Raw genomic sequence first — 26,878 nt, forward strand, 5'->3', positions numbered from 1 at the left:
AGACACATGAAATTTTCACCAATGACTGGAAGTGGTGTGCAAATGGTGCTCAAGAAATATAATGCCGATGGGCCAGATGGGGTTACGCTATAATTATGGTTAAAGAAATGCTGTTTTGAAAGGCCACCCCCTTCGCACCGTATGTCGGATTGACTTAGAATTCGACACACATGTTCAGCTGAATGCGTTCTATGAAAGCCTCAGGAACTCTCAAGGTCCACCTGACCAGATTTTCTGCCATATTGAATCTTTTTAAAAACACATTTTTGACATCTCCCCTGAAGCCGTAGGTCTGATTTGTACCAAATTTTCCGTGGATCACCATGAGATGAAGGTCATCAAACGGTATCAAAAGCTTTTTGATATCTTATTGGATTGTGTTTATATTGACCAATGAACTTTAGAAGGTGTGTGTTCAGTACATTAATGGATCTTACTCCTTAAACACTCTGCCAATCATCACAAACTTGCAGGCGACGTCTTGAGAGGTACCAGGAACGTGAAAGTTGTATTCAAATTGACCACTAGGGGGCACTGCACATGCAAAAAAATGGGCATAATATAATACAAATCAGACTGGAAATCAGTAACTGATTGTCAAATCATTACAAAACTTGCAGGGTCTGTTAAATAATTATGACAAACCACATGTGTTAAATTATTTGGAAATCGGTCAATAGGGGGTGCCACAAGTTCCAAACAAGTGCAATGGCCTTTTGCAAAATTTACCCATCAATGGCTGCGGTTACATGATGGTTTCTCATTCGGAATGAAATAAATCTGAATGAAATCATTCGGAATTAAAGTGTTTCCAGGTAGTTTACATGGGAAATATTAATTCCGAATGAGGGTTTATATGGGAGATCAGTTCAATCGCCTTTATTCGGGTCTGCGTAAGGTTTGGGGCAGGGAAGGTTTCTGATTGGATAGGGGGCGGGGCGGATGTTACGTGTTTACGTTTACCGGAAGAAAACACTGTAGTCCTCGCTCCGGATAACAAGATGCTTGACGACGCCGTTATTAGTGCCTTTTTCGGGCGTGTTTTGCTTATATTCTTAAAGCAGCAGTACGACAACAACCTTGTTCTGCTAATGCTTCATCTGTTGAGCAGGAGAAGGGAGGTAGAAGACCGTGCTGTGGCGAATGGAAACCGGTGAGTGCAACGAGTCCGACTGCTCTAGCTCAGCCCGTTGCTATGCAGCCTGTTGCTATGCACGCTATATACATCATCGCACCAGAAGGGCAAGGAAACGAGCATGCGCAGAAAGACCGGAATGAACCTAAAGAGGAACGAGTGTATACATGCACACAAAATTCTTTCATTTGGAATGACAAATGGAATAAACCACCCCCTTTAATCGGATTTATTTTTCAATCGGAATGGCCGTTCATTCCGATTGAAAGTGGAATTAAACTGTCCATGTAAACGTACTGACTGAGGGTTTGTTCAAACATCAAAAAAACTAAGACATTAAAGCATGTCCCCAAAAACCTGTTGTTTATCTTTAATGCGGGCATCTTAAATTGTCAAAGATCTTGATCCTACCAAGCTTTCAACTTTTAAAGTTCCATGCTGGCTTGAATCCTGAAATTGCTGCTTATTTTTCACCTGTTGTAATGCTCTTAACACCGCAGCAAAAACAGTTTAGATCAGACACTTGCCTCTCAGGGGTTCTGTACATTCACAACTTTATCTGGACTTACTTGCATCATTGTGACATAACTGATGACCCTGTGTAAAGCGTTTGATGGGCCTGTGCATCTGGATCCTTTTTATTACACACGCTAATTATCATTCCAGTAAAGCCACAGCAAACTCATAAGGGTTTCAAATAATACCAGACTGCAGACATTTTTTGGCAGGTATTGCAGGCATCAGGTATCTTACTCTCTTCCAGAAGCGTGAGTTCCAGGCTGTGGCGCCCCGCGAACCCTCTGGCCACCTGATGGGGGCGCTCTTTTGAATCAGGTGCTGCAGGCCAGCAGGAAGGTGTGTGTATCCTTTTGGCCCAGTGTCCCCAAGCTGGATCAGAATCACGCTCATTTCCCTCTGGACCAGTGCATGGTGGAGCCCCAACTGGAAAAGGATCAATGACATTTTTATTAATTGAACACACTGTATGTTTAGTCACACAAAGATTTCCCCAGAGCAGTGCAGCAAGTTGAATAAAACTTCAGAGGGTAGAATCAAAGAACTCTTTTCAGAAATGACAAAGTGTGAAGCCAAGACTGGAGACACACCATGAGCCATATTTATAAAGCCATAACACATAGCCTGAAGCAGTGGCCGAAAATTCACTGTGCTTCAAAATAAAGTGTGTTTTTTACAAACTTGACATGTTTGCAAGTCACTTGTAGTTCATTCAGAATGGACCTGCAACCCACTTTTGGACCATGACCCACCAGTTTGGAACCACTGGTTTTAAGAGCATGATGCAAGTGCATTTAAGGCGTCTCCAACAGACACTTTCTCCATAATCTGGACGTTAAGTGAGGCGCCAACGGCACAAAGTGGTTGTATTTAGTCCCTTAATAATAGGTGTGTTTTGGGTATAACATGTATTAAAGCAATTAGAGTTCCAGCTCCCATTCCTTTTAAAAGTTAGGTGTGCCTGGCTTTGTAGGAGCATGTTACTTTATGAACAATGTGCCCTTTAATCCGCAGGAAAATACTGCACCATTCTGACGTTAGACCAGGTTTTTGTTCTTCAATGGTGCAGTCACTTTCTACTGCCTCAAAATAGCAACACATCATGAGCCTGACCACACCTCACTGTAAGACTTTCACACGCTTGTGCACACAAATTTTGATGCAAGTTGCTGTTGACACAACATAGGCGCTGGCCATGACAGTGATGACTACGTCAGTCTGAAGCTAGCAATGACAGACGCACTGTGGTGAGTCAAAGATTAAGCATGATGATTAACATTTGATGATGTCGTCATCATCTTGAGAGAACAAGTTATGGTTTTCTGTTGCATTGATGACTTTTTCAGCAATCATCTACAGATGCATCCGGTTTTACATCTGGAACCTTCTGTCTATGACGGGCTTGAGTTGTGCCCTCGTTGAGGACTTGGATCAGATTAAAGGGGAACTAATGTTTTCATCAACCTGGATTGTTAGTATAATTATCCGACAACATAACGGAAAGGAGAAATGAACATCTGTGTTTACCTTTAGCTGGATTCAGACATGTTCCTCTGTCTGTTGCTGCTCCCTCTCTCTCCTCGTCCCCTCTTCAATTTCAATGAGCTCTGCGTCCTTGTTCAAATAAATACGGGCGGTCATCAAATTCAAATGGCTCATCCAGATCCAGTTGGTCAAAATCAGGTAAAAATTCGGACATGTTTGTTGTGAGTCAAAACACTCACTCAGAGAGTGAAAGTCTGGCTCTGAAATCTCACATTTCGCGAGATTTGAGTTACAGTTACAAGTTACCGCTGGAGTGACCTTACAAACCTTACAAAGAGTTACTCTGTTTGGAGTAGTCATGGCTGAATTTTTACCCGATTTTGACCAACTGGATCTGGATGAGCCATTTGAATTTGATGACTGCCCGTATTTATTTGAACATAATCTCTCAAGACAGATTCTGCGATTTACACTGTAGAATCTGTCGGCAGCCCTGTGTGAAAGACAACTACAGATTGGGGGGGGGGGCTTTGAGGTTTAACGATGCTGCACTGTAGCCAATCACAAAAGGGGGGTGGGGGGGGTGGGGGCGACATGAAACAGCAAGCTCCGTGTCCATGGCGACCGCTCCACCCAGGACGCCGTCTCGTCAATGTGAAAAACATTGACAACAGCACAGCTTACAACTGTTGTGCATCCACCAGCACACCTTCCACTCCTCACAACAGGGAAAAAAAAGGGCATTAGTGGCAACGTTTTTACCGCTGTTTGGTTCGAGTTGCAGGTAGCACTGGGGGCACCGCCGGAAGTGAAGCGGGTGAATGATCCCCGAGGCCCCTGCACTTCCGTTAGTCAAAAAACTATGGGCAGTGCCTCCAGAGGTAAAGGAAGAAAAATTATTGTTTTATTTTTTTTTACTGATGGATTTCCAGATTGATTTGAACACGGAGTACACAGAGTACACGGAGTACACGTACGCAGAGCTCATTGAAACTGAAGAGTGGACGAGGAGAGAGAGGGAGCAGCAACAGACGGAGGAACATGTCCGAATCCAGCTAAAGGTAAACACAGACGTTCATTTCTCCTTTCCGTTATGTTGTCGGATAATTATACTAACAATCCGAGCCTATCTGTGTGAAAAAAAATGCACTTTTAGTGGATGCATTTTGACGTTGTTTGACGCTGTCCCAGTGCCCTATTATTTAATATAGCGCATGCTCACAGGCTGCAGGCAGGTCAGCCCTAGCTTCATACTGGAGAAATGTCAAATATTGAACATCCTATCATCCTATCGTCATTTAGACAAAAGTAGGTCGGAAAATAGGGCCCAGGTTGATAAAAACATTAGTTCCCCTTTGATCTGATCCTGTTTGATTCAGCGGTGGGAACCATTTGCGACCGCATGCCTTTGCTGACGTCAACCCCATTTGAACCCTGGACCTTCCACTTGGAAGACAAGTGCTGGAGGCCTCCAGCAATTATCTACAGATAACTGTTTAAATACACCTCTAATTTAAGCTATCAAACATTATCTCATGTTGATCTGAAGCAGAAATCAGACAAAAGATCTGCAATCAAGCAACAGTCTGTATGCACAACACCAAATAAAACAAATAATTACCAGTGGAATATGCACACATTGGGTATGAACCATATTAGTAGACCTGATTTGCTACTGTCTGTGCCAATATTTTTAACAATTTTAAACCTTCATGTAATTTAATCTTCACACAAGGTTAACCAGTAGTCTATGCAGAGAGGCCTGGATGCAAAAACATACAAAATGTACAAAAAAACACAATAAAAGTATTATCTAAAAAGGAATCTCAGACAGCACTGCATATTAAAATGATTTATCGTAAAAGGGAAAAAAACAAATATAGAGGAGCATGATATTAATATAGTACTTGGTTAGAAAATTGAACAGTAAAGATACAGTACAAAATGAACAACAAGCCAACATTAATGCAACACGAATATAATAAAGAAGAAAAGAAATATGAGGTGTGTCCCCAGCTGTTTTATTGTTCTATTCATTTTTTCATGAGAGGGTTTTATTATTCAGTGTGTCCTCAGTCTTTCTCAGTATTTATCACATTAATGTAAATAGTAACTACTGCCTTCAGTAAGACTCGTACCTGCCAGTCGAAGCCTCCTATCACTGAGGTTTGGGGCGAGGCAGGAGGTTCGTCTGCGTTCTCCTGCTCCGATCCTGAGCCCGGGGTGAGGATGACCATCAGCCTCTTGCTCTGCTTCATGCAGTCCTCCACCAGCTCCAGACGGTCTGTGGGGTCACACAGAACAAGGTCATATAGTGACTGAAAAACGGTTCATCAGAACAAACCATGGTGCTGGACAGGATCTTTTCAGAGAAGTTCACCATGTCGGTTCTTTACATTGATTAAGCTATTTTTATTTAATCACATTTGATGGCTGTCAGACTAAATGAATAAACTAAATCCACCATCTTGAACATTTCTGCTCAGTTGGGGCTACACTTTGATGAAAGTTGCAAAGTTGTTGCACCTACGACTTATCTGATGTGAATCTTTCAAGTTTTAAATTTAGACAGTCGCTGTAGCTCCGCCATCAGCACTATTAGAGCCAAATTTTAGTTTAGGATATCTAGCACAGCTCTGGACCTTTGTGCAAAGTTTGGTTTATTTTCATGAATGAGAAGGCGGATTTCATGACAGGAAGAATAACAATAACAAGAGCGTCCAGGCCCTAATAATGCAAACCATGTAAGCAGCATTATGTGGCTAAGACTCCATCACATGCAACACTCCAGATGGTGTTTTGAAGTGTGCCTCTCCAGTGTTTTTTTTATCCATACTTGTGTCCAAAATTTAAATCAAACAAAGACACCAATTAAATTCTGACCTTCCCCGGGTATGTCGTCCCTCCCGTGGATGAAGAGTCGATATCCACATTTTTCCTCGAGGACAGACGGCAGTATCTTTGAGATGAACTGACAGAGTGCGTCCTCAGTGTCCTTGTCAATGCTCTGCATTTGGTAAACCACATAGGCATCGTACATCCTCATATCTGGAAAATACAAGCAAATTCATGAAGGCCTAAATGTTTACTCTTTACTGTTTGTAAAAACGCTCGTCAGCGAAAGTTAAAGACAACTCCAGATTCACTTTGGTTTGGTGTTTTGCCTCAATATATTTGCCTTATTTTGCCGCTGTGACTCTTGAACCCCGTTTACACCAAACACTTTCAGTATGGTACCTTTGGAACCACAGTAACCCTTCAGACATGGTACGTAGACCCTGGAGAGTCACTCACTGCTCCGTCCAGCACTCGCTGTATTTCCTCCTTTATCAGTCTGCACCTGGTTTATCGTCCACAGAACGAGGCTGCACGCCGACATTTTCAGAACAAAATAAAACAGGCTGCAGTGAGAGTCTCTCTCCATGGGATATTTAAAAATTGCGGGTTTGTGCATTTAGTCCTTCTCAGGCAAGCTCAGGGGTTTAGTGTTGCTGGAGCCCACAGGAACGATGCTCTGAGACACTTTTTTTTTTCCCCCAAGTAAGCATTGGGATATGTGTCATCGCTACCGAAATTAATACATACAAACGGTTGAAGATCCACTTATTACTAAAAGTGTATGTCATATGAAAACCAAAGTGATGGTCAAAGTTGTCACAGTGAAATTTAAAGTGTGCTCGTGGATTCACATCATCTACTCATGCATTGAGTAACATTACAAGTTAACGTTCCACCTTAATTGTTGCCGGCAGTCGGCCCAGTGAATTGAGTTATTTTTTCTCCGACTCCAGCTGCTGTGAGAGGCAGCAAAACATCCTTCCATTTTATAGTTATCCTTTCATTTTATAGTTAAAGTTTACTGATAAAACTCTCCACAGTGTGAACAGTGGTTATGTCTTGATCCTGGGTTTGTTTATATTTCCTGTTTGTGCTCCTTGTTTCATGTTATTCATTCATGATTGATCTGTTTCCTGTTTTATTTTGTAGATTCTCTCCTCATGTGTCGTATCTGGTTTTACTTCCTGTCTTTGTGTGTTTTCCCGCCTGTTTTCTGTCACACCCGTCTCATTAGTCTTTCCCTGTTCCCACAGTCTTCCTGTTGTGTATTAGTGTTGTTTGCTCCACCCTTGTTGTTAGCCAATCCTCATTTCCTTCCTCTTGCCCATGTCCTCCTCCTCCAGCTGTGTCTCATTCTTGTGATTAGTTTTCTGTATATATATATATATATATACCTGTGTGTTTCCCTTTGTTCCTTGTCAGTTTGTCTGAGTTCCTCTTGTGTTTATTCCCACATTGATTCCCGTGCTCACCTCTGCATTCTTGGTGTCATTACCTAATCCATTTCCTGACTGGTGTTCTGTTTGGATTTTAGATTTGAGTTTATTGTATTTTCCCGGTTGGTTTTTGTGTTTAGTTGTTGGTTCTGCTTTCTATTTGGACTTTTAGTTGCCTGCCTGTACCAGATGTTTTCTATCAGCTGCTTTAAAGCTCGCTTTTTGTTAAAAAATTCAACCTGTCTGTTAGGCCCAATCCCAATACCCCCCCCCCCTCCCCCCTCCCCCCTCCCCCCTCTTGCCCACTACCCCTTGGTTTCGAAATTAAGCAACGAGGGGTAGGGGTAGAAATCTTTCCCTAGGAATTGGGACACCACTCAATACGTCAGCACGTCGGTTACGTTCTACGTAACTATTTTAAACAGGAAGTTGCGAGACATCTACGTTTCCAACCGGCATCTACAATGGAGTCTCATTCATCCTACCAATCGCGTTTGCCACATTCATCATGCTTCATTCGATGAACGACAGACGACAGGTTCTGCTGGCTAGCTAACCAGCTAACATTACGAGGCAGTACAGTTATACTAGCCGGCATGTTATCGTAATGTTAAAAGTTCAACAATTTTGCAGAACAGAGCAGATGACAGATGCCAGATAGTGCGAGCGAGCTAGCTAGCTAGCTAACAAGCAACCTGATGACGGTAATGTTAGCTATGTATGAACTTTTTTCCCCGTCTCTTGCTCGGTGGTAGCCATGGCGACATCAACCCCTTGCTGGCATCCCAGCATCTGACATCCCTCGCTCCGAAGGGCTAGTTTCATACCCACTACCCCTCGTTATGCCCACTACCCCTACACACAAAAAAGAATTGGGACACCACTACCCCTCACGGGAACGCGCAAATGTAGAGGTAGGACTAAGGGGGGGTATTGGGACAGGCCCTCAGTCTGCATTTGGGTCCTCCTTGAACTGATACTTGACAGGTTACATGAGTTTCAGCACCAGCCACAACTCAGCCCTGAGCAGAGTGACCAACTATTGACCAAAAATGGGGACAGTACAGAATGGTTCCACATCCACAAATTTTCACAGTGGAAACGGAAATAATTCATACCGAACTGAATGCCTTGGACGCCTGCTGCTGAAGATCTGGCACCTGGTCACTACCTTTTTGTCAAGCCTCGACCTCACCTGAGCGCTGTGTGAGTACACATCCATACAGTTCCGCAACACAGATTATAAGAAGAAAATAGGAAAATACAGGCAGAGAGCAGAATCTCTGTGGAAAAAATACATCACCACACACTGAGAGTGGGTCACAAGTGATAATTGACAGGGACTGCGATTGTTTTTTAGAAAAATCCTGTGTAGTGTGCTGATGAAATCATTATGACCCTGTGTAGCCTCACCACATCCTGCCTGCTATGCTTTCTGTGAGCCTAAACATGAGTGTGAAGCAAAAGGTTCCTGGAGAAAAAAAGACATTGGTGGTCAAGGCTAAAAAAGCATTAGTGTTTGAACTGAATTCAACTTTCCCATTTCCATTTGTGTGGAGCTGCAGCCAACACATACAGGGAAAAAGTTGTGTCACTGTATAGTTGTCCCAAAAGCAATTCGTCACTGGTTACATGATCTGTCTGAGCCCAGTCATCGCTTATCTGTGAAGTTGTTTTATTTCTACTTGTTGTTCTGTAAGAGAGAACAAAGTATGCAAACTGGATTCATCAAGGTGAGAAGAGAGTAAAGCGTGGCAGTCAGCTTGTGTTGAACCTTTACTTGCAGTTTAAAGTTCTGCAATGTTCTGAAAATCTGTTGTTTCACACCAAAGCAGCTGGAGGAGATGGCATATCGTCTCAGCCTCGGACGCAGCCTGCCGCAGCGCTCCTAAAAATCCTTCGACTTCTAAACCCTCCACAGATTAGAAAAGTTCTTACCTTTTTTGTAGCTGCTTAGTGGGATGCAGCGTCTGAAGAAGAGAGCGAGGTCGATGGCAAAGCATTTGACCAGCACAGCGGCAAACACACCAAAAAGCAACACACACACGCCTCCGATGACGAGTGGAATTATTGACTCTGGGAAGCAGACAGAAAATTAAAGAAAAGAAAAGACGATGTGTGTGTGTGTGTCGATCACTTAAAGATATGGAGGGCAATATTCTACATGTTTTGATATTGTCAATACATTTCATAAAAACACTGAAATAAACAATGGATTACTTCAGTAAACAAGTATTGTCTGTGTGACCAAAGCCTGACAGATTCATACTCATCCATGATCCTGTCACTGACCTCTCCGCTTCAGAGTTATAATGGTAAAGTTATTTGTAGAGAAGCCTACGCCGATGCATTTAAACTCAGTCTTGAAATCTTGAGCAGACACTCTGTCAATGACCAGGGTTGCAGTGGAGATGGTCATCTGTGAGGGACTCTCTAGGTTTCTACCAAAGAACACACAGTTTGTTTCAGAAGCCAACATTACCATTGATCACAGAAAAGAGAGGAAGGAAATGCACAAAATCAAAATTTAGATTTAAACTGTTTCATAGCTACAGTAACATTTTTAGTCATGCTACTAGCAGCTCTGAGGGTAGCAATATCAATGTTTGAACTGAATTCAACTTTCCCATTTCCATTTGTGTGGAGCTGCAGCCAACACATACAGGGAAAAAGTTGTGTCACTGTATAGTTGTCCCAAAAGCAATTCGTCACTGGCTCTGAGGGTAGCAATATCAATCAATGTAAACCTTCAACAGATACTGGAGGGACTGCTGTGGCTGAGTCTTAACCAGGCACGTGCACAGAGAGACCCCAGGTGGTGCTCTAGCACCTGCTCTACAGAAGTGCCCTTTTTGCAAGACATGTTTTTTTTAAGTAATTCTTACATTTCAGTTAATTTTGCCCCTGGCATCAATTCCTAATTCAAGGTGTGTCGTATGCCTGACAACTGATTTGAGACAAGCCCCTGCCCCTCCCTCTTTGACACACAGAAATCGAGTGCCCTGCAGAGCGGCATCACGTCTTCCTCATCTGCCTTCATGGACACCCAGGTAACAATAGCTTTGGCCCTAAGCCTCAGCATTGTTTGTAACGGTTGCAGGATTAAAACACTATCAAAATATCTCAATAAAGCCAGTCTAATGTAAGCAATAACCCACCGTTAACAACAAGTAAGATAAGATCATCCACCTCCAACTCCAGATTCTGGTTCACCAACTGCCCAGTACAAGGAGAAAACCAAAATTTAACTTATAATAAAGTTAAGTCTCCCATGCTGCATCTCTGATAATGAATTTAACAAAAACGACATGCAGTTTGGGGCTGCGCTGCATAAAGGATGCTCTTTTATCAATCAATCAATCAATCAATTTTATTTATAAAGCCCAATATCACAAATCACAATTTGCCTCACAGGGCTTTACAGCATACAACACCCCTTTGTCCTTTGGACCCTCACAGCGGATAAGGAAAAACTCCCCAAAAAAACCCTTTAACGGGGGAAAAAATGGTAGAAACCTCAGGAAGAGCAACTGAGGAGGGATCCCTCTTCCAGGACGGATAGACGTGCAATAGATGTCGTACAGAACAGATCAACATATTCTTTTATGTTCTTCTTCTAAAACAATATCCAAAGCTTCTTTAGAAGATAATTATAAGAATTAGTGTGTGACTATTTTAAAAAGAAAGGAAGAGAGGAGAGTTAGGACAAGAGACAAACAAGCTGAGAAGAATCAGCACGATCTTTTCTTAATTATAACCAAGTGCTTTTAGCACCCAAACCCAACCACCCGTTAACCATTATATCCAGGATGTCAAACTGACTCAGCAGCAACAACAGGTTATAAAGACACTAGCCCTTTTTAGATAGGAATTGTGCAAATTTGCAGGAAAGCCCAATCAGTCTTTTTTCAGCATTGGCAGTATAAAAACAAAATCGGGGAGTGCAGCAAAATGCCGCCTACCTACTTTTGTTTATACAGAATGCGCCTTTTTCGGGGCAATGGGGGGCGTGAGCAAGTAACAAAACATGTAGCTCAGCGTGTGACGTAAACAGTGACGTGGGAGGGAAGCCGCGGCTGGTCAGTCCTTCGGCGATTCTCTGGTAAGTCGGCCCGTTCTTCACCGTCCCCGTCATCTGACGGTTAATGGCCTCTTTGTTTGCGAGGGCAAGGAGGGCGCGCAATTCCTTGTCTCCCCAGTTGCTCATCTTTACAGTGTCTGTCAGGTTTGTGTTTCCCTCTTGCTACTAGCTGCTCGCTAATTCCTGCTATCAGCTGTTTCCTGTTTATCCACCGCCAGTGGCTCGCACGTGCAGCGTCATCAACAGCTCCTCCCACAAGTCATCAACAGTCCCTCCTGTTGCGGAAAGCCGCCTCTGTCTGTTTAAACTAAAAGGGTTCCGCCAATATGTCTACCCTACGAGGTGGAAAATTGGGCACCTCAGATCAACTCGCCAATCCGGCTCTGTGTGCGTAAACGCTCGCAGCTGGCCAGCAAAATGGCCCAACATTCACCGAAACTCTGGCAGTAGCCTAACTATCTTTAGCCCCTTTTACACTAACTATAGGCTACAGATCACAGTGTAAACGTGAACCACCACATCACTGCTGATCGCCACACAAGACAATGACTATAAAGGGAAACTTGGCTGATACTGAACCAGCTGTGTGGCATCACAGTGTGTGCAGATGAACCGTGTCTGGCTTCACTGTCATAATCATTACAAAACAAAAGCAGCATGTGTATACATTCAGTAGGCTATATCTTCAGTAGCTAGCTAGCTAACCCTACACTTTTCAGGGTCTGATTTTGGTTTTGGAACAGGGAAGAAACGTATATCTTTTTCCAACCTCTCCAGGTAACGAGTGTCATTAATACACGACGTGCCCCAGGCACAACATTTGGCTCCAAATCCACAAAACCAGCCTGAAAATGAAGGAAATCTGAAACGACTGCATTAGAGTCAATGGAGCACAGCTGTGTTGTTGGCAGACCCTGGTGTGAGCCGGCCCAATGCTACGTCATGATTGGCCAGTCTGCGTCCAGCAAAGGGTCAGTTACATTTTGTACTGACAGTTTTCACACATCTTGTTTTGTTGTGTCATTTTTTCTTTAATCAGTGCAGTTCTGCTTAAATCAGGCTTACACTTTTGAGGTTTGACGGTATCCATCGCGCTCCTGGACAGAGACTCCAATAACCTCCCACATGGCCTTGCAGTGAGATTTCACATTTATCCCACAGTAAACCGAGCAGTTCAGCTTGATCCCAGCGCCTGGAAGAAAGTTTGAATATCATATTAGAAATCAGAAAAACTTGACTGAATACAGTTTGGTAATCCACTGACTGTTCATGTCGTGTCACCAGCAGGTCAAAGTTTTCACTTATCCAGCGGAAAGACCTCAACGTCCTCTAAATGAATTGGCACAAAATTTGTTAGAGAAATATATGGTGATGATGAAATCTGCTGACTGTAGTGACCTTTAAGTGAAATGTCTCAACAGCTATCAGAAAGGTTGACATTAAATTTTGGTACAGACCAGTAGCAGTTCTAGCCCTAGGCGCAAAGAAACAAAACAAAAACATACAAACATCCAAAATAACTGTCACAAGATCACGAGGAAAACTAAATTGTCCTTCATCACAGAAATGAAAAGCACACTAAAGAGATTCCACTTCTTGCACTTAAAACAGGAAACACAATATAAAAAGGATAAGAAAGGATAAGAAAATACACACCATTCTGCACAAGGTACATCCATGCCACAGGTACAGCAAGAAAGAAAATATAATACAAATAAAATGGAGAATAAACACGATGAATATTTACACTATTTACACAATTTATACTACTGCACTGATCAGAAGAACACACTTGCAGCTAAAACCTCATCCCTCTGGCCTTCCTTGCTGCAAAGTCCTCAGTGATGTCACTGTAAGAGATCTGTTCCCCTAGTGCATGATTAATGCTAATTATTCCAAGGCCAGTGAGACATTCCTGGAACATGCTCTGCCTGAGCCACAGTGACTGGTAGAGTAAGTGCGATTCTGTGTGCAGTCCAAAAGTTGGGGAAGATGTGTGAGAGATCCTTCTCATGCATGAAGTGGAGCAAGTCAAGGAGGCTGGTGGTCTCCGCGGGCAGGTCAGGGAAGTTCTTCATTTCCCGCACAAGCTCTCGACTGTCCAAATCACAGTGCTCCTTGAACTGCAATGTGTTTCCAAGAGAGTCACATTGTTCAGCCAGCTCCTTGTCAGAGAGGCTTGGAAAATCAGTTGAAAACACCAAATTTCTCTCCCACATTTCCTAATGTTGAAAATCTGTCTTCAGTGGAAGAGGTGACTGCATCAACGACAACACTGAAAAATGTGACCTCCATCTTCTTCAGAGCATCGCTAAAAGGCTCATCGCAGGACTCATAGGAGAAACAGCGCTTTGTGGCCCTCAGCCTTTTTTGTTGAAGTACAGCCTCCACATTCATATCCTCACACAGGTCCTTGGCTGCCAACTGTGCGGACACAAAGCCACTAGCTGTACTGTTTAAATCTTTGCTTGGTCTTTTTCAAAAGATTGAGTGCCTAGTCCACATGCATTGTGGGAGACTGTATCAGTTTGCTGACATGCTGAATGTGGCATAGAATCTTTGGTATGTTGTCAGTCAAGGCCTCTCTAACTGCAGCTCTCTGGTACCTCAAAGGCTCAACGCTTTTGATTTTGCTTTCCCACCTCGTGTCTGATGTAGTGTAATGTACTGATTTACTGAAGACATATACTGTACCTTTTAGTTGACCTTTAAAAGATATGTGTTGAAGCAATATAATCTGTGCAACTGACAAATTACACATATTTCATGTATTCTTATGACACACACACTCACTGAGCACTTAAGCATTGTGGTGGAGAAGTACCTAGGACTCACTGTGAATCATTTCTAAAAATAGCATGAGGATGGGTTCAGAAAACACTAGTGGAAAATTAGGGGAATTACAGCTTGTCCTGAGAATGACCCTAGTAAGAGGAGGCGGTCTTAGATCTAGGAAAAACATTACTCAGCAGAAATATGACACCATTATGGTGGGAAAAAAGTGACTCAGCAGAGGTGGGATATCGTTACGATCAGAGCCAAGTGGGAAGGATTAAGGGAAAGAGATGACTCAGCAGAAATTCTACGATAAAAGAGCGAGCGCAAACAAAGAAACTTCAGTCTCGCTCCGGAGCTTGACTCATTGAGTTGTGATGTGTTTGTTGCCTGCGAGCACATTAAACTCAGTTGCATCTGATTCTACGTGTCTCCAGTGATTTTTTGACCTCTGAGTATTTGAGTTTTTGATATCTAATGGAAGACAAAGAAAGTCCGTTTGGGAGGGGAAGAGCGAGGTCGCGAGCTTTCTGGCACGGCTCGAGACCTTGACTTTTTTGCTTCTACACTGACCACATCTTCAGAGTGATGGACATGGTCAACACTGCATCACTCAACCACATCAAGTCAATGTTTTTACACCTATCAAATAACTTTTGGCGCAACTCATGATTCAAGGCACAAAATGGAACTCATTCTCAGTGTTACAGTAAGTACAAATTTGTGTGTGTGTCTGTCCCTTTGGTTTTACTCTCTGTTCCCTTTCTAAAGTTGGTGGTTTATGTGGGTCCATAAACGCAGGACGGGCAGAGCTCTTCATGATTTTGTTTTTCGTCAGCAACATTTTGTGGAGTTCGAGTCACAGGGTTGATAACTGATCCATTGATCCAATCAGACCTGATCAGATCGATGGAAGAGAGGAGCAGCTGCTGCAGAGGCATGTAAAAGCAATGTTCTGCTGCTCCACCTGTGCCGAGAGTATGCTCTGTGCTCCGAGAACAGTGCAATGAATAACTGAACAATTTATATTTATATTCCAACAGCTGACCAACTAAACGGTCCTGCTCTAAACGTAGAAAATCAATATGTGGCGACAGATGCGGTCGCCACAAATAAATGAGTGTGGGAATGCGTGGGAACTCCACAAATTATTAAGTTTCCTGACTCTCTACTGGTAGTTACCCAAGTGTGAATTGTTTGGGCACAATTCTAACAATTCACAGATGTCTTACTGAAAAACAGCACTTAAACAATGATCAGAAACTTGCGGGTGAGGTGTAAGTGGCTTAGTCAATACAGGAAATGCATTCAGTGTTCTGACAGCTTTGTGGTGTTATGAGGTGAAGTTTTCTAACCTTCATCAGCAAGCTGCTCCTTGTTGGCTGGAGAAATGATCTCCACCGGAACGTGGACCTCTGTCTCTGCAGGCAAGCAAAATCAAAATACAACAAGTGCTTCTTTTCATTCTTTCCTGTAGGACACATGACAACAATTACATTCCAGTGCTATGACTCTAATCAATTATTATTTCACCTGATACCCAAAAAATTGTACCAGCTCTTTAGCCTATGACACAACAAAGATTTTATGAACCGTAATTTGAGAAATGTTACATGCATCACATGGTCTCAAGTATATTATACAAATGTATTTACGGCGTCTCCAATTCCACTCTAAGTAGTTAAACTGCGTATGATCTGGGTTCAAAGTCAGGCGCAAGGGGCAAAGGGGTTGCACAAGTCTCTTAATTAATCATAGGTGTGTTTTGGTCGTAAAATGAATTTAACCAACCAAAGTGTCATCTTCTATTTCCTTTAAAAGCCAGGTGCACCTACACCTGGTGCACTGCTATTTACATGGTGAACTCAGCAAGCATGGAGAAGCAAGCATTTTTCTGCTGATAGTAACGCAGTATGAGCAGTTATGTCACTGCGGCAAATACTGACAGACATTTAAGCAGCAAAACTTAAAAACCATAGTTATAAACTTGGCAGATGAAACAGAGCTAAACTTTTAGCCTCTGAAACAATCAATGAAAATAGACTGCAAATGTGCAAATGCGCACAGCATCTCTCTTAATGTGGAGTTGGACAGCAGCTCTGCAGCTCTGCCCTGATCTCTGCTATGTTCACATTTTGAGGAATGTAATTGATAACAACAGCTGGACTGGAGTGTGGAATGGGCAGTTTTTAATTTGATTTTTAATTTCTGTCTCTCTATGCTTGTTTAAACCTTTATGTCTGTCAATACCACTGTGGTGTTGTTGATGAAGGAAAGTGTGGTTGTCATTTTTTTTGTCTTTTATGAGCTGCTGGACAGTTGAATTTCCCTTCGGGATCAATAAAGTTCTTTCCATTCTATATTTTTCACAATGATAATGTATTTTTTTAATCACCCGCAACACATCTGCATGTCCCTGTGTGTGCAACAAGCAGAGTGTACACACGCTGTGAACATGTCTATGTCAACACATCTTACTATCTGACATGATGCGCCCTTTGAATAGCAGGAAAATACTGCTTCAGACCAGGTTATTGTTGGTCAATGGCGCAATTGCTTTCTATTTGCTCAAAATGGCAGCAAACCATACACATCCTACATGATCATGTGCAGGTAATCTCTGCGTAACCCACGTATTTAGGAAGGCTGCAATCATGTGACCAAAGCCCTGACCAGAGTAAAGAAGGATGTGGTCATGTAAGCAGGAAGGCTGTGACAGTTGATGGGTCAAAAAACACAGGACTTTTCCCAGGAGAGAGGTGTCTGAAATTTGAATTGACTAATTTTATCATGTTTCTTTTCCTAAACCTAACCACAGTAACTTTTTTTGCCTATCTCCGTTATCTCCATAACTTTATGTTAACTACATACTACATGTTAACTTTGTGGGGTGCTAATTTGTAGGATATATGCACCATTGTGTGTGCATTTTTGCAGGATATTTTATGAACCGTTGTATGGAGAGATATTGCAGCACAGTAGAATTAATAGTTACACGCTCACCAACTGCTATATGCACTGACGGACAGCTGAAAGGCAATGCAACTACATAGATTTGGGGAAAAAAAGGTGAATGAACTATATAGTCAGTGGCTGCAAATCTTTGAACTAAACTTAACAAAATGATTTGAATCAGCAAAGCGATTCATAATTTCTACCTCTGGCATTTAAGCGTACACTTAACCTGGCAAAAAGAGAATTAGGGAAGGGAAGCAGAAAGAGTTAAAGAAGCAACAAGTGCAAAGATTCAAAGATTTATTGTTACCTGCACAGAGATACATGCTACAGTAAACATTGCTGTACATCATAATCTTAGAGAGCATACAAAGAACAGTCACTTAGCAAGATCCAAAAATGATATTATTAAGAAAACGCTAGTGCAAGTTGTAGTGTAGTGAGTTTTTACAGTACATTTAGATATGCAATACAGTACATATGAAGGACAATATTACAGGTGCAATGCACTGATTTTTCACAACAAGTTCAGGATGCCTGGTGGTTACGGGGTGCCGTTTGTAAAGTGTCTCACGCTGAAAATAACATCAACATTTTGCCACATTTAGCTTCAAACAATGTTTAAAAAAGTATTGTGATTTTTTTAACGTCACCTTTTACCACATTTACAGCAATATTTGTTAACTTAGAAATATATTAAATAGTTAAATCTAAATATTAAATGTGGCACCTAAATGTTAAATGTTAAATCTAAATCTAAATATTAAATCTAAATCTAAATGCTAAATCTAAATCTAAATATTAAATCTAAATCTAAATGTTAAATCTAAATGCTAAATATAAATATAAATATAAATGTTAAATCTAAATATTAAATCTAAATCTAAATCTAAATGTTAAATCTAAATGTTTTGGGTGAAACTAAATATTTAGCTAATATGCAAATTCACACTGCCGGTCACCGGAAGTACCAAAATAAAAGCTCGAGATGGTCAGACTGTGTTTATAGAATCAAATAACGAATTAAAACCAACTTATCGGGGGAAAAGGACACTTGAACATACATTAGCGTGATAATAACTACCTAAAATAACAAGAAACGTGTTTGGAGAAATTTTATTTGATGTGTACTTTGAGCTGTTATTGTCCCTTCGGAGGGAATCACCTTGTTGTTTACAAATACTTCCAGGTAGAAAACCAGCGGAGTTTAGCAACATATATATATGCACATCTCACATTTTTCACGTCACTGTATCACCGTTTAGACTAATCTGGTGTTTGTAAAGCCTATAAACACTATGACTGAACAAACATTACTATCACGGTCTGAAATTAATAACATGGTTATCGTAGATTAGCGAGGCTAACTGTTAGCTGTTAGCCCCGTTAGCGGTGTCTGTAATGACCCTATGGTAATGACTCACTAACTCTAAACGGTCCGTGAAGAAAATATTTTTTCCAGCGGATGTCTTAGTTACAACATGATTGAGCTAACTGGAGTAGTTTAATGTCGTATCCGACAATGGGAGACATTTAACAGATGACGTCCTGATAGCTTTGCTGCTGCTGCAGCCACTGATGCTTTCTAGACATCGTGATTTCCCAAAACTGAATAAATACCACACATCGCAACACAAAACTGCTTTGCTAGCTCAATCATGTTGTAACTAAGACATCCGCTGGAAAAAAATATTTTTTTCACGGACCGTTTAAGAGTTAATGAGTCATTACAGACACTGCTAATGGTGCTAAGAACTGACGGTTGTTAGCTTAGCTTAGGTTGTTAATCCCTCCGAAGGGACACTAACAACTCAAAGTACACGTCAAATAAAATTTCTCCAAACACGTTTCTTGTTATTTTAGGTAGTTATTATCACGCTAATGTATGTTCAAGTGTCCATTTCCCCCGATAAGTTGGTTTTAATTCGTTATTTGATTCTATAAACAGTCTGACCATCTCAAGCTTTTATTTTGGTACTTCCGGTGACCGGCAATGTGAATTTGCATATTAGCTAAATATTTAGTTTCACCCAAAACATTTAGATTTAACATTTAGATTTAGATTTAGATTTAATATTTAGATTTAACATTTATATTTATATTTATATTTAGCATTTAGATTTAACATTTAGATTTAGATTTAGATTTAATATTTAGATTTAGATTTAATATTTAGATTTAACATTTAGATTTAGATTTAATATTTAGATTTAGATTTAATATTTAGATTTAGATTTAATATTTAGATTTAACTATTTAATATATTTCTAAGTTAACAAATATTGCTGTAAATGTGGTAAAAGGTGATGTTAAAAAAATCACAATACTTTTTTAAACATTGTTTGAAGCTAAATGTGGCAAAATGTTGATGTTATTTTCAGCGTGAGACACTTTACAAACGGCACCCCATAGGTGGTGTCCAATGCAACATAAAATATGCACAGAGTATTTCTTAAACAATATAGTGAGGTGTACAGTTTACGTCTTTGTAGCAGCAGCAGTGTGGAGTGTATGTATATGTTTATTTAGATGGGTGAGGGTGGGGTAGATTGTGAGAGGCTGGTGTGATCTCTTATCCTAGACGTTCTGCAAACGTGAGAGGACCATGATGAGTCAGTGCCGAGTGATGCCACGTTTTCCTTTGTTGCGCCTTCTTCAAAGGTGGGATTTTGCAGTTTAGCTTTTGGTCTTCACTGATATGAACATCACAGGAATTAAAATTTAAATACATTACAGTCAGTGGCACATAAAAGCAATTCACTACTCATAACTAACATAACTCTGGTTCTGGAGAACTGCCTCCTGTTACTTCTGTTCTATGCGGTGCTGTGTAAGAAATATATAATCATTTAATTTAATGAAACACAGCTGCAAACAGAAAAGCCTTTAGTTGTGAATTAAAGGTCTAGTTTGTAGGATTAAGTGACATTGGGAACTGGGAATCCTGACATCCAGGGCGCTCTGTCAAGTGCGACTTAGGGCAGCTCGCAAATATTTGCCTTATTGTTGATTTCTTTGTTTCTGTGTTGTGATCGTCAACTTTCTTTTCTTGGAAAGCTACGTGTGTAAGTTGCAGTTATGAACCTGAGGAACTATGTGAAGATTTGTGCTGCTTTATGGACTTTATTCTCCTGGCTGGTTTGTGGAGATCAACGCGGTGACAATGGAGGCGGCGGCACTCTGCACCGATTCACTTATAGCCGGGAGATTCTCCTGTCTTTACAACCTTCTGCAAGCAACCCTGAGATCTTTTCCTGACTGTTATGTGGACTGGACAGTGATCAGCTGTCCAGAAAGACACCTTTGAAAAGGATTCGCAGGAAAAGAGGGAAAAGGGGAGGTGTCCAGCGGAGAATCAGGAAAGTTCATCTTGGCGTCAGACAGAGTCTCCCTCCTCTCCCAACAGTTCTGCTTTCCAATGTGCAGTCCATCCGAAATAAGGTGGACGAATTGGAGGCTTACGCTAAATGCAAGCAGGAGTTTAAGGAGACGTGTCTTTTGGCTCTTACGGAGACATGGCTGGGTGAATCTGACCGGGATGATGAATTATTCATCAGTGGGTTTGGTTATCCCATTCGGATGGATAGAAGTACCTCTATCACAAATAAGGCTAAGGGGGGAGGAGTCTGCTTTTATGTGAATGAGAGATACTGTGTGGGAAAAGATCTGCATGACCGACATCGAATTATTGTCCATCTCCCTCCGCCCCTATTATTTGCCAAGGGAGTTTTCCCAACTCTTTTTCACAATTGTTTATATTCACCCACGGGCCAGTGTTACTGCAGCCACGCAGCTGGTTATGGATGTGACAAATGAGCTTGACTCTCTCTCTCCTAACGCTCCCAAATTAATTCTTGGAGATCTGAATCATTGTCCAACCGACAATGATTCAGATCTCCGAAATTCATTCTTGGAGATCTGAATCATTGTCGGTTGGACAAATCATTCAAAACTTATGAGCAATATGTAACATGTGCCACTACACAACGGAATACAGTGATTGACTTATGCTATGGCACTGTGCCTGGTGCTTATAAGTCTGTTCCCAGACCTGCACTGGGAGCATCCTACCACCACAGCATTTTCCTCTTGCCCTCCTATAAGCCCGTATGTAAATGCTTGAAGCACACTGTGAAGACAGTCAAGTGCTGGACAGAGGAAAGCATCAGCAAACGTCAAGCTTGTCTTGAGTGCACAGACTGCAGTGATTGCCCTCACTTCATTGATAATGAAAATCCTGAGAAAATAATTAAAAATGAGATTCTCCCAGCTATCGAGGGTAAACTCGACCCTCTACAGTTTGCTTACCAGGCTGGAAAGGGTGTTGAGGACGCTAAGATTTTTATTCGTAACACCTTGTACAAACATCTGGAGGAACCTAATGCCCATGCCAGACTTTTGTTTGGAGATTTCTCCTCCGCTTTTAATCACATGCAATCTTTTAATCGAGAGACTGATTTCTGATTTTAAACTACCACATCAACTTGTTTTATTGATTTTAAACTTCTTGACCAACAGACAGCAGAGGGTCATTGTGAATGGTCATTTGTCTGACACTGTTGTAACTAATACTGGTTCACCACAAGGGTGTGTATTGTCACCTCTTCTTTATATCTTATACACTGACAGCGGCAGATCATCTTATGAAAGCAGCTTCCTTGTTAAGTTTTCGGATGATACTGTGCTGTTGTCTCTCCTTCAGGGTGCCCAACACAACATGGTGTGGCTCTCTCTGCATTTGTAGATTGGTCTAAGGACAACCTTTTAGAGTTAAATGCATCCACAACTAAAGAAATGATGATTGATTTTAGACGTGACAAGAAGGCCTTCACTGAGCGTGTCATAGATGGAGAGAAGATTGAAATTGTCAGCTCCTACAAATATCTAGGCACTGTGTTTGACAACCAGCTTAAATGGGATGTTAACACTGAAGCACTGGTCAAACGTGGACAGCAGAGGATTCTTCTCCTTCGAATGTTAAATTCTTTTTCTGTCAGTCCAGTGATTCTTTGTCGTTTTTATCAGTCCTTCATTGAAAGTCTTTTGACTTATTCCCTTTATCTGTTGGTTCAACAACCTGTCACTCAGGGACAAGAACAGCCTGAACAGAGTTGTGTAATTTGTTCCAAGATTATTGGACTTAAGCAGAGAGACCTAGGTTCTCTATGGGAACAACAGGTTCTGAGGAAGTCACACAGCATTCTAAGTTCTTCCGGGCATGTTTTAGCAAGTGAATTTTCACTACTGCCTTCAGGGCGTTGTTACACCCAACCTGCTTGTAAGGGTAATCGCTTTTCCAAGTCTTTCATCCCCTCTGCTGTCCGATTGTTAAACACATCCTTATGAATTGTATTGTGTGTATTGTGCATTGGGTACTGTGTACCTTTATGTATTTTATCATCCAGTGCCGGTACTAACTATTTTTATGTAATTCATCATGGCGACTAACAGAATTTGCACACAGCTGTCAATTTTCTTTCTCTGTTCTATGTGTTGTGTGCGTGTGTGTGTGTGTGTGTGTGTGTGTGTGTGTGTGTGTTGTTGTGCAAGCTGTCAAATGAAATTGCCCTTTAAGGGAAAGTTGTCTTGAATCTTGAATCGCACTGTAAAAGTTGCAGATTGCAACCAAATTAAACTTTTCTTGTGTGCCAAGTATGTAGAGGAACTACTGTGAACAATGCGGAAACGTGAATGGCCCTATCTAGAGTCAGTGTTTGGTTGGTCTTTTCTGGGCTGCTGTAAAAAACACGGCAGACTCTATGGAAAAGGATCTGCCCCGTATCACGATATAAAGCCCCGTTTCCACTAAATACTTTTGGTATGGTACCTTTGAAACCAAAAGTAACGCTTCAGACATGGTACCTAGACCCTCAGTCCGTTTAGCATTTCCATCACAAACAGTGCCCTTAAATGTGGGCGGGGTTGTTGTCACTCACTGTTCTGTCCAGCACTCACTGTATTTCCTCCTTTATCAGCCTGCATCGCCGACATTTTCAGAGCAAAATAAAACAGGCTGCAGTGAGAGTCTCTCTCCATGGGATATTTAAAAATAGTTGGTTTGTGCATTTAGTCCTTTTAAGGCAAGCTCAGGGGTTTAGTGTTGCTGGAGCCCACAGGAACGACACTCCACGATGCTTTTTTTTTCTCCGAGTGAGGATTAGAATATCTGCAGTTCACATAATCCGGCTGAAATTAATATGTTTAAACGCTTGAAGATCCACTCATTACTAAAAGCGTATGTCATATAAAAACTTAAGGAATGATTAAAGTTGTCACAGTGAAATTTAAGGTGTGTTGATGGATTTACGTCGTCACCTCATGCATTGAGTAACATTACAAGTTAACGTTCCACCTTAAAAGTTGCCGGCAGTCGGCCCAGTGAATGAAGTTATTTTTTCTCAGACTCCAGCTGCTGTGAGAGGCAGCAAAGCATCCTTTCATTTTATAGTTACAGTTTACTAATAAAACTCTCCACAGTATGAACAGTGGTTACATGAGCCTCAAAACCAGACACAACTCAGCCCTGAGCAGAGTGACCGTCCTCTACTGACCAATCAGACTGCAGTGTTCACAGCTCCACCTTTTAGTACCAGATCTGTGTGCTAGGTACCCCAACAGAGGGGGGACCAAACATGGGAACAGTTAGGAACTGTTGCAATGGTACCATCCACAACTTTTCACTGTGGAAACAGAAAAAAGGCACACCAAGCTGAACTGTACCGTACTGCTCTGTGGAAACAGGGCTTAAATGGTTTGTTCTAAGGTAACGTAAACATGATTTTTAGTCCCAGCTTCAATTAATTTTATTTTATTTGATATATATCATGGGCGGCACGGTGGTGTGGTGGTTAGCACTGTCGCCTCACAGCAAGAGGGTTGCCGGTTCGATCCCGGGCGTGGGAGCCCTTCTGTGCGGAGTTTGCATGTTCTCCCCGTGTCAACGTGGGTTCTCTCCGGGCACTCCGGCTTCCTCCGGCAGATTGGGGACTAGGTTAATTGGTGACTCTAAATTGTCCGTAGGTGTGAATGTGAGCGTGAATGGTTGTCTGTCTCTATGTGTCAGCCCTGCGATAGTCTGGTGACCTGTCCAGGGTGTACCCTGCCTCTCGCCCGATGTCAGCTGGGATAGGCTCCAGCCCCCCCGCGACCCTCAAGAGGATGAAGCGGTTAGAAGATGAATGAATGAATGAATGATATATATCATTGTTTAACATTACTCTAAAATATGTTTCTGAAAACATTTGAGGCGAGAAATAGACAATGCTGTAAACAAAAACACATTGAATTAACCTCTCGAGCACAGTGCATATTCTAAAAATAATTGATGTTGCTGCTACAGACCATATTTGTGTGTTTGTAAATCGCTGGTAAGTTTTAATTTCTGGAGCACAGATTAGAAGAAGTTGAATCAGATATTAATTTTGGAGTGGTCACTGATGACAAATGTTATACATATTTATATATATGACAATATTAGCTTGGTAGCATCAGCTAAACCCATGTGCCAAACTGAACCGATGGTGTCGAAAACTATAAATGAATGTTCAGTTACTAGGGCCCTATCTTACACCTGGTGTAAAGCTGCGCAACTGTCATTGCTAGTTTCAGTCCAACACAGTTGTTGTTTTCACGGCCAGCGCCCATGTCGTGTACGTACTTGTGCCCAGATAGTTTAAACACCTAAATATACGGGTTCACAACATGTACACACTCTGCTTGTTTCACACATAAGGACACACAAATGGGGTTATGGTGAGTGAAATAATACATCATTAATTGCCTTCTGTAAAATGTGAACATAGCAGAGATCAGAGCAGAGCTGCAGAGATGCTGTTCGACTCCCCATTAAGAGAGAAGCCGTGCACATTCACACATGAGGAGCAGCATAGCTTCATTGATTTCAGAAGCTTAAAGTTTAGTTTTGTTTCCTCTGTCAGGTTTATAACTACAGTTTTTAATGTTGCTGCTTAAATGTCCCTCGATATTTGCTGCAGTGACGTAACTGCTCTTACTGCGTTACTCTCAGCAGAAAAGTGCATGCTTCTCCAATTTGCCGAGTTCACCATGTAAATAGCAGTGGAGCAGGTGTAGGTGCACCTGGCTTTTAAAAGGAACTGAAGGTGACACTTTGGTTGGTTAAATTCATGTTACACCCAACACACACCTATGATTAATTAAGGGACTAAAGACAACCCCTTTGCACTTTACACTGCACCCAGATCATGTGCTGTTTAACTAGCAAAAGCAGAGTCAGAGCACCCTAAATGCACTTGCGCCATGCACTTTGGACTATGCTATAGATCATTTACCTTATATGGGTCCCATGGTATGTTTGAAAATTAGTTCAGGCATAAAGCCTGAGTCACATAATCATTCTTAGACTTACCTTTATAAGGGCACCACAGTTATTTGAGCATTACACTGAAGAGGAGCAAGAGTTTAGATCCTCTGCTCTATGCTAACACTTAATCCTATTGTGAGAAGAGCACTAAAGCTAAATGTGTGGCTAAGTGGGAGTCCCTGAATATACATATGATAATATATAATAAGGGCACTATTTTGAACTATCAGATATAAATTCCTTTGTTTGTGTGGTGGGAAAATGTTAATTTCTTTAAATGTTCACCTTGTCACATTCTGAATTATGTTCATGTGCTCTATGGAAAGTATAGGCTTAAAGTCTTAGCATTAGCCAGTGACATTAACAGTCTGTCAGGAAACATAAATGACATCATCAGTTAACAGGTAAAATGACTAACAAGCTAATCTTCTGTACTATTTTTTACCACACTACCCCGGGTAAAGGCTTATGAAAACCTGAAAATGCACTCTTACCTAGATGCTTTACCTCCCTGGAGGCAGTCGATTTGTACTCCTTGTTATTGTGTTTCCAGGTACAAGTGCAAGTGTAGATGCCATTGTGAGCGTCAGTATCCGTCTTAATCCACAGGTCAGCTTTTTGACGATCTTCAGGGCTAGTGAACGTCTGCAGCTCGGGCAAGGGGGGTTGCTTCATAAAGAGGAGAAAGATAATTTGAAGAAATTAGTGCCTGGCTGTTGTGTTTTTATCAACATAGAAGTATTTCAAAATATGATCTATTTAACTTTTTAAGACACAGAGGCCATTTTACATGCCTTAATGTCATCCTGCCTGGATTACTGCAGCAGCCTCTTTTCTTGCCTGAACCAAAACATATTCATTGACTGCAGATTGTACAGGCCTCCGCTGCCAGGCTTTTAACCAGAACCAAGAGATATGATCACATCATTCCTGTTCTAACCTCTTCACACTGACTTTCATGAGATTTCACGAATTATTTTTAAGGCTTTTCGTAGCATCTCTCCCTGCCATGTCTCTGATCTCTTAGTACCATATGCACAGGCATGTAATTTGAGATCCTCTGGCATTTGTTTCAGAGAACCAGTTCGAAAGGAGACGTTTGCAGTAATGACCCTCACGTTCTGGAACCTTGTTCCCAGGGAATTGAGGTTGGCTGAGTAAATGTGACTTTTAATGTTCCAGTGTGGGCAATCCATTGGCATTTAGTGGTTAGGACTGCAGATTGCAACCAGCTGAAAACTCTCCTGACTAGAATTTCTTCAGTGTTCATTGTTCAGAAGGTTTTTCCTCGCAGCTGAATTATCCACAGATTGGTG

At 41.5% G+C, this 26,878-nt stretch overlaps 1 protein-coding gene across 2 annotated transcripts in view; it reads right to left on the reverse strand.

Annotated features, from left to right (window-relative positions):
• Positions 1-412: 412 nt before the first annotated feature.
• il1rl1 (interleukin 1 receptor-like 1) overlaps positions 413-26,878 on the reverse strand; it is a 43,474-nt gene continuing 17,008 nt past the window's right edge. For both annotated transcript variants that reach the window (XM_049594355.1, XM_049594356.1), the window contains 8 exons: positions 26,057-26,231; positions 15,622-15,687; positions 12,557-12,683; positions 9,703-9,851; positions 9,349-9,486; positions 6,020-6,184; positions 5,275-5,420; positions 413-2,077 (listed from right to left, as the gene is read on the reverse strand). In XM_049594355.1, coding sequence (XP_049450312.1) covers positions 1,829-2,077; positions 5,275-5,420; positions 6,020-6,184; positions 9,349-9,486; positions 9,703-9,851; positions 12,557-12,683; positions 15,622-15,687; positions 26,057-26,231 — 1,215 coding nt within the window. In that variant the 3' untranslated portion in view covers positions 413-1,828. The remainder of the gene's footprint in view (positions 2,078-5,274; positions 5,421-6,019; positions 6,185-9,348; positions 9,487-9,702; positions 9,852-12,556; positions 12,684-15,621; positions 15,688-26,056; positions 26,232-26,878) is intronic.

Source organism: Epinephelus fuscoguttatus, linkage group LG13 (genome assembly GCF_011397635.1).
Source record: "Epinephelus fuscoguttatus linkage group LG13, E.fuscoguttatus.final_Chr_v1".
Classification (NCBI taxonomy): domain Eukaryota; kingdom Metazoa; phylum Chordata; class Actinopteri; order Perciformes; family Serranidae; genus Epinephelus; species Epinephelus fuscoguttatus.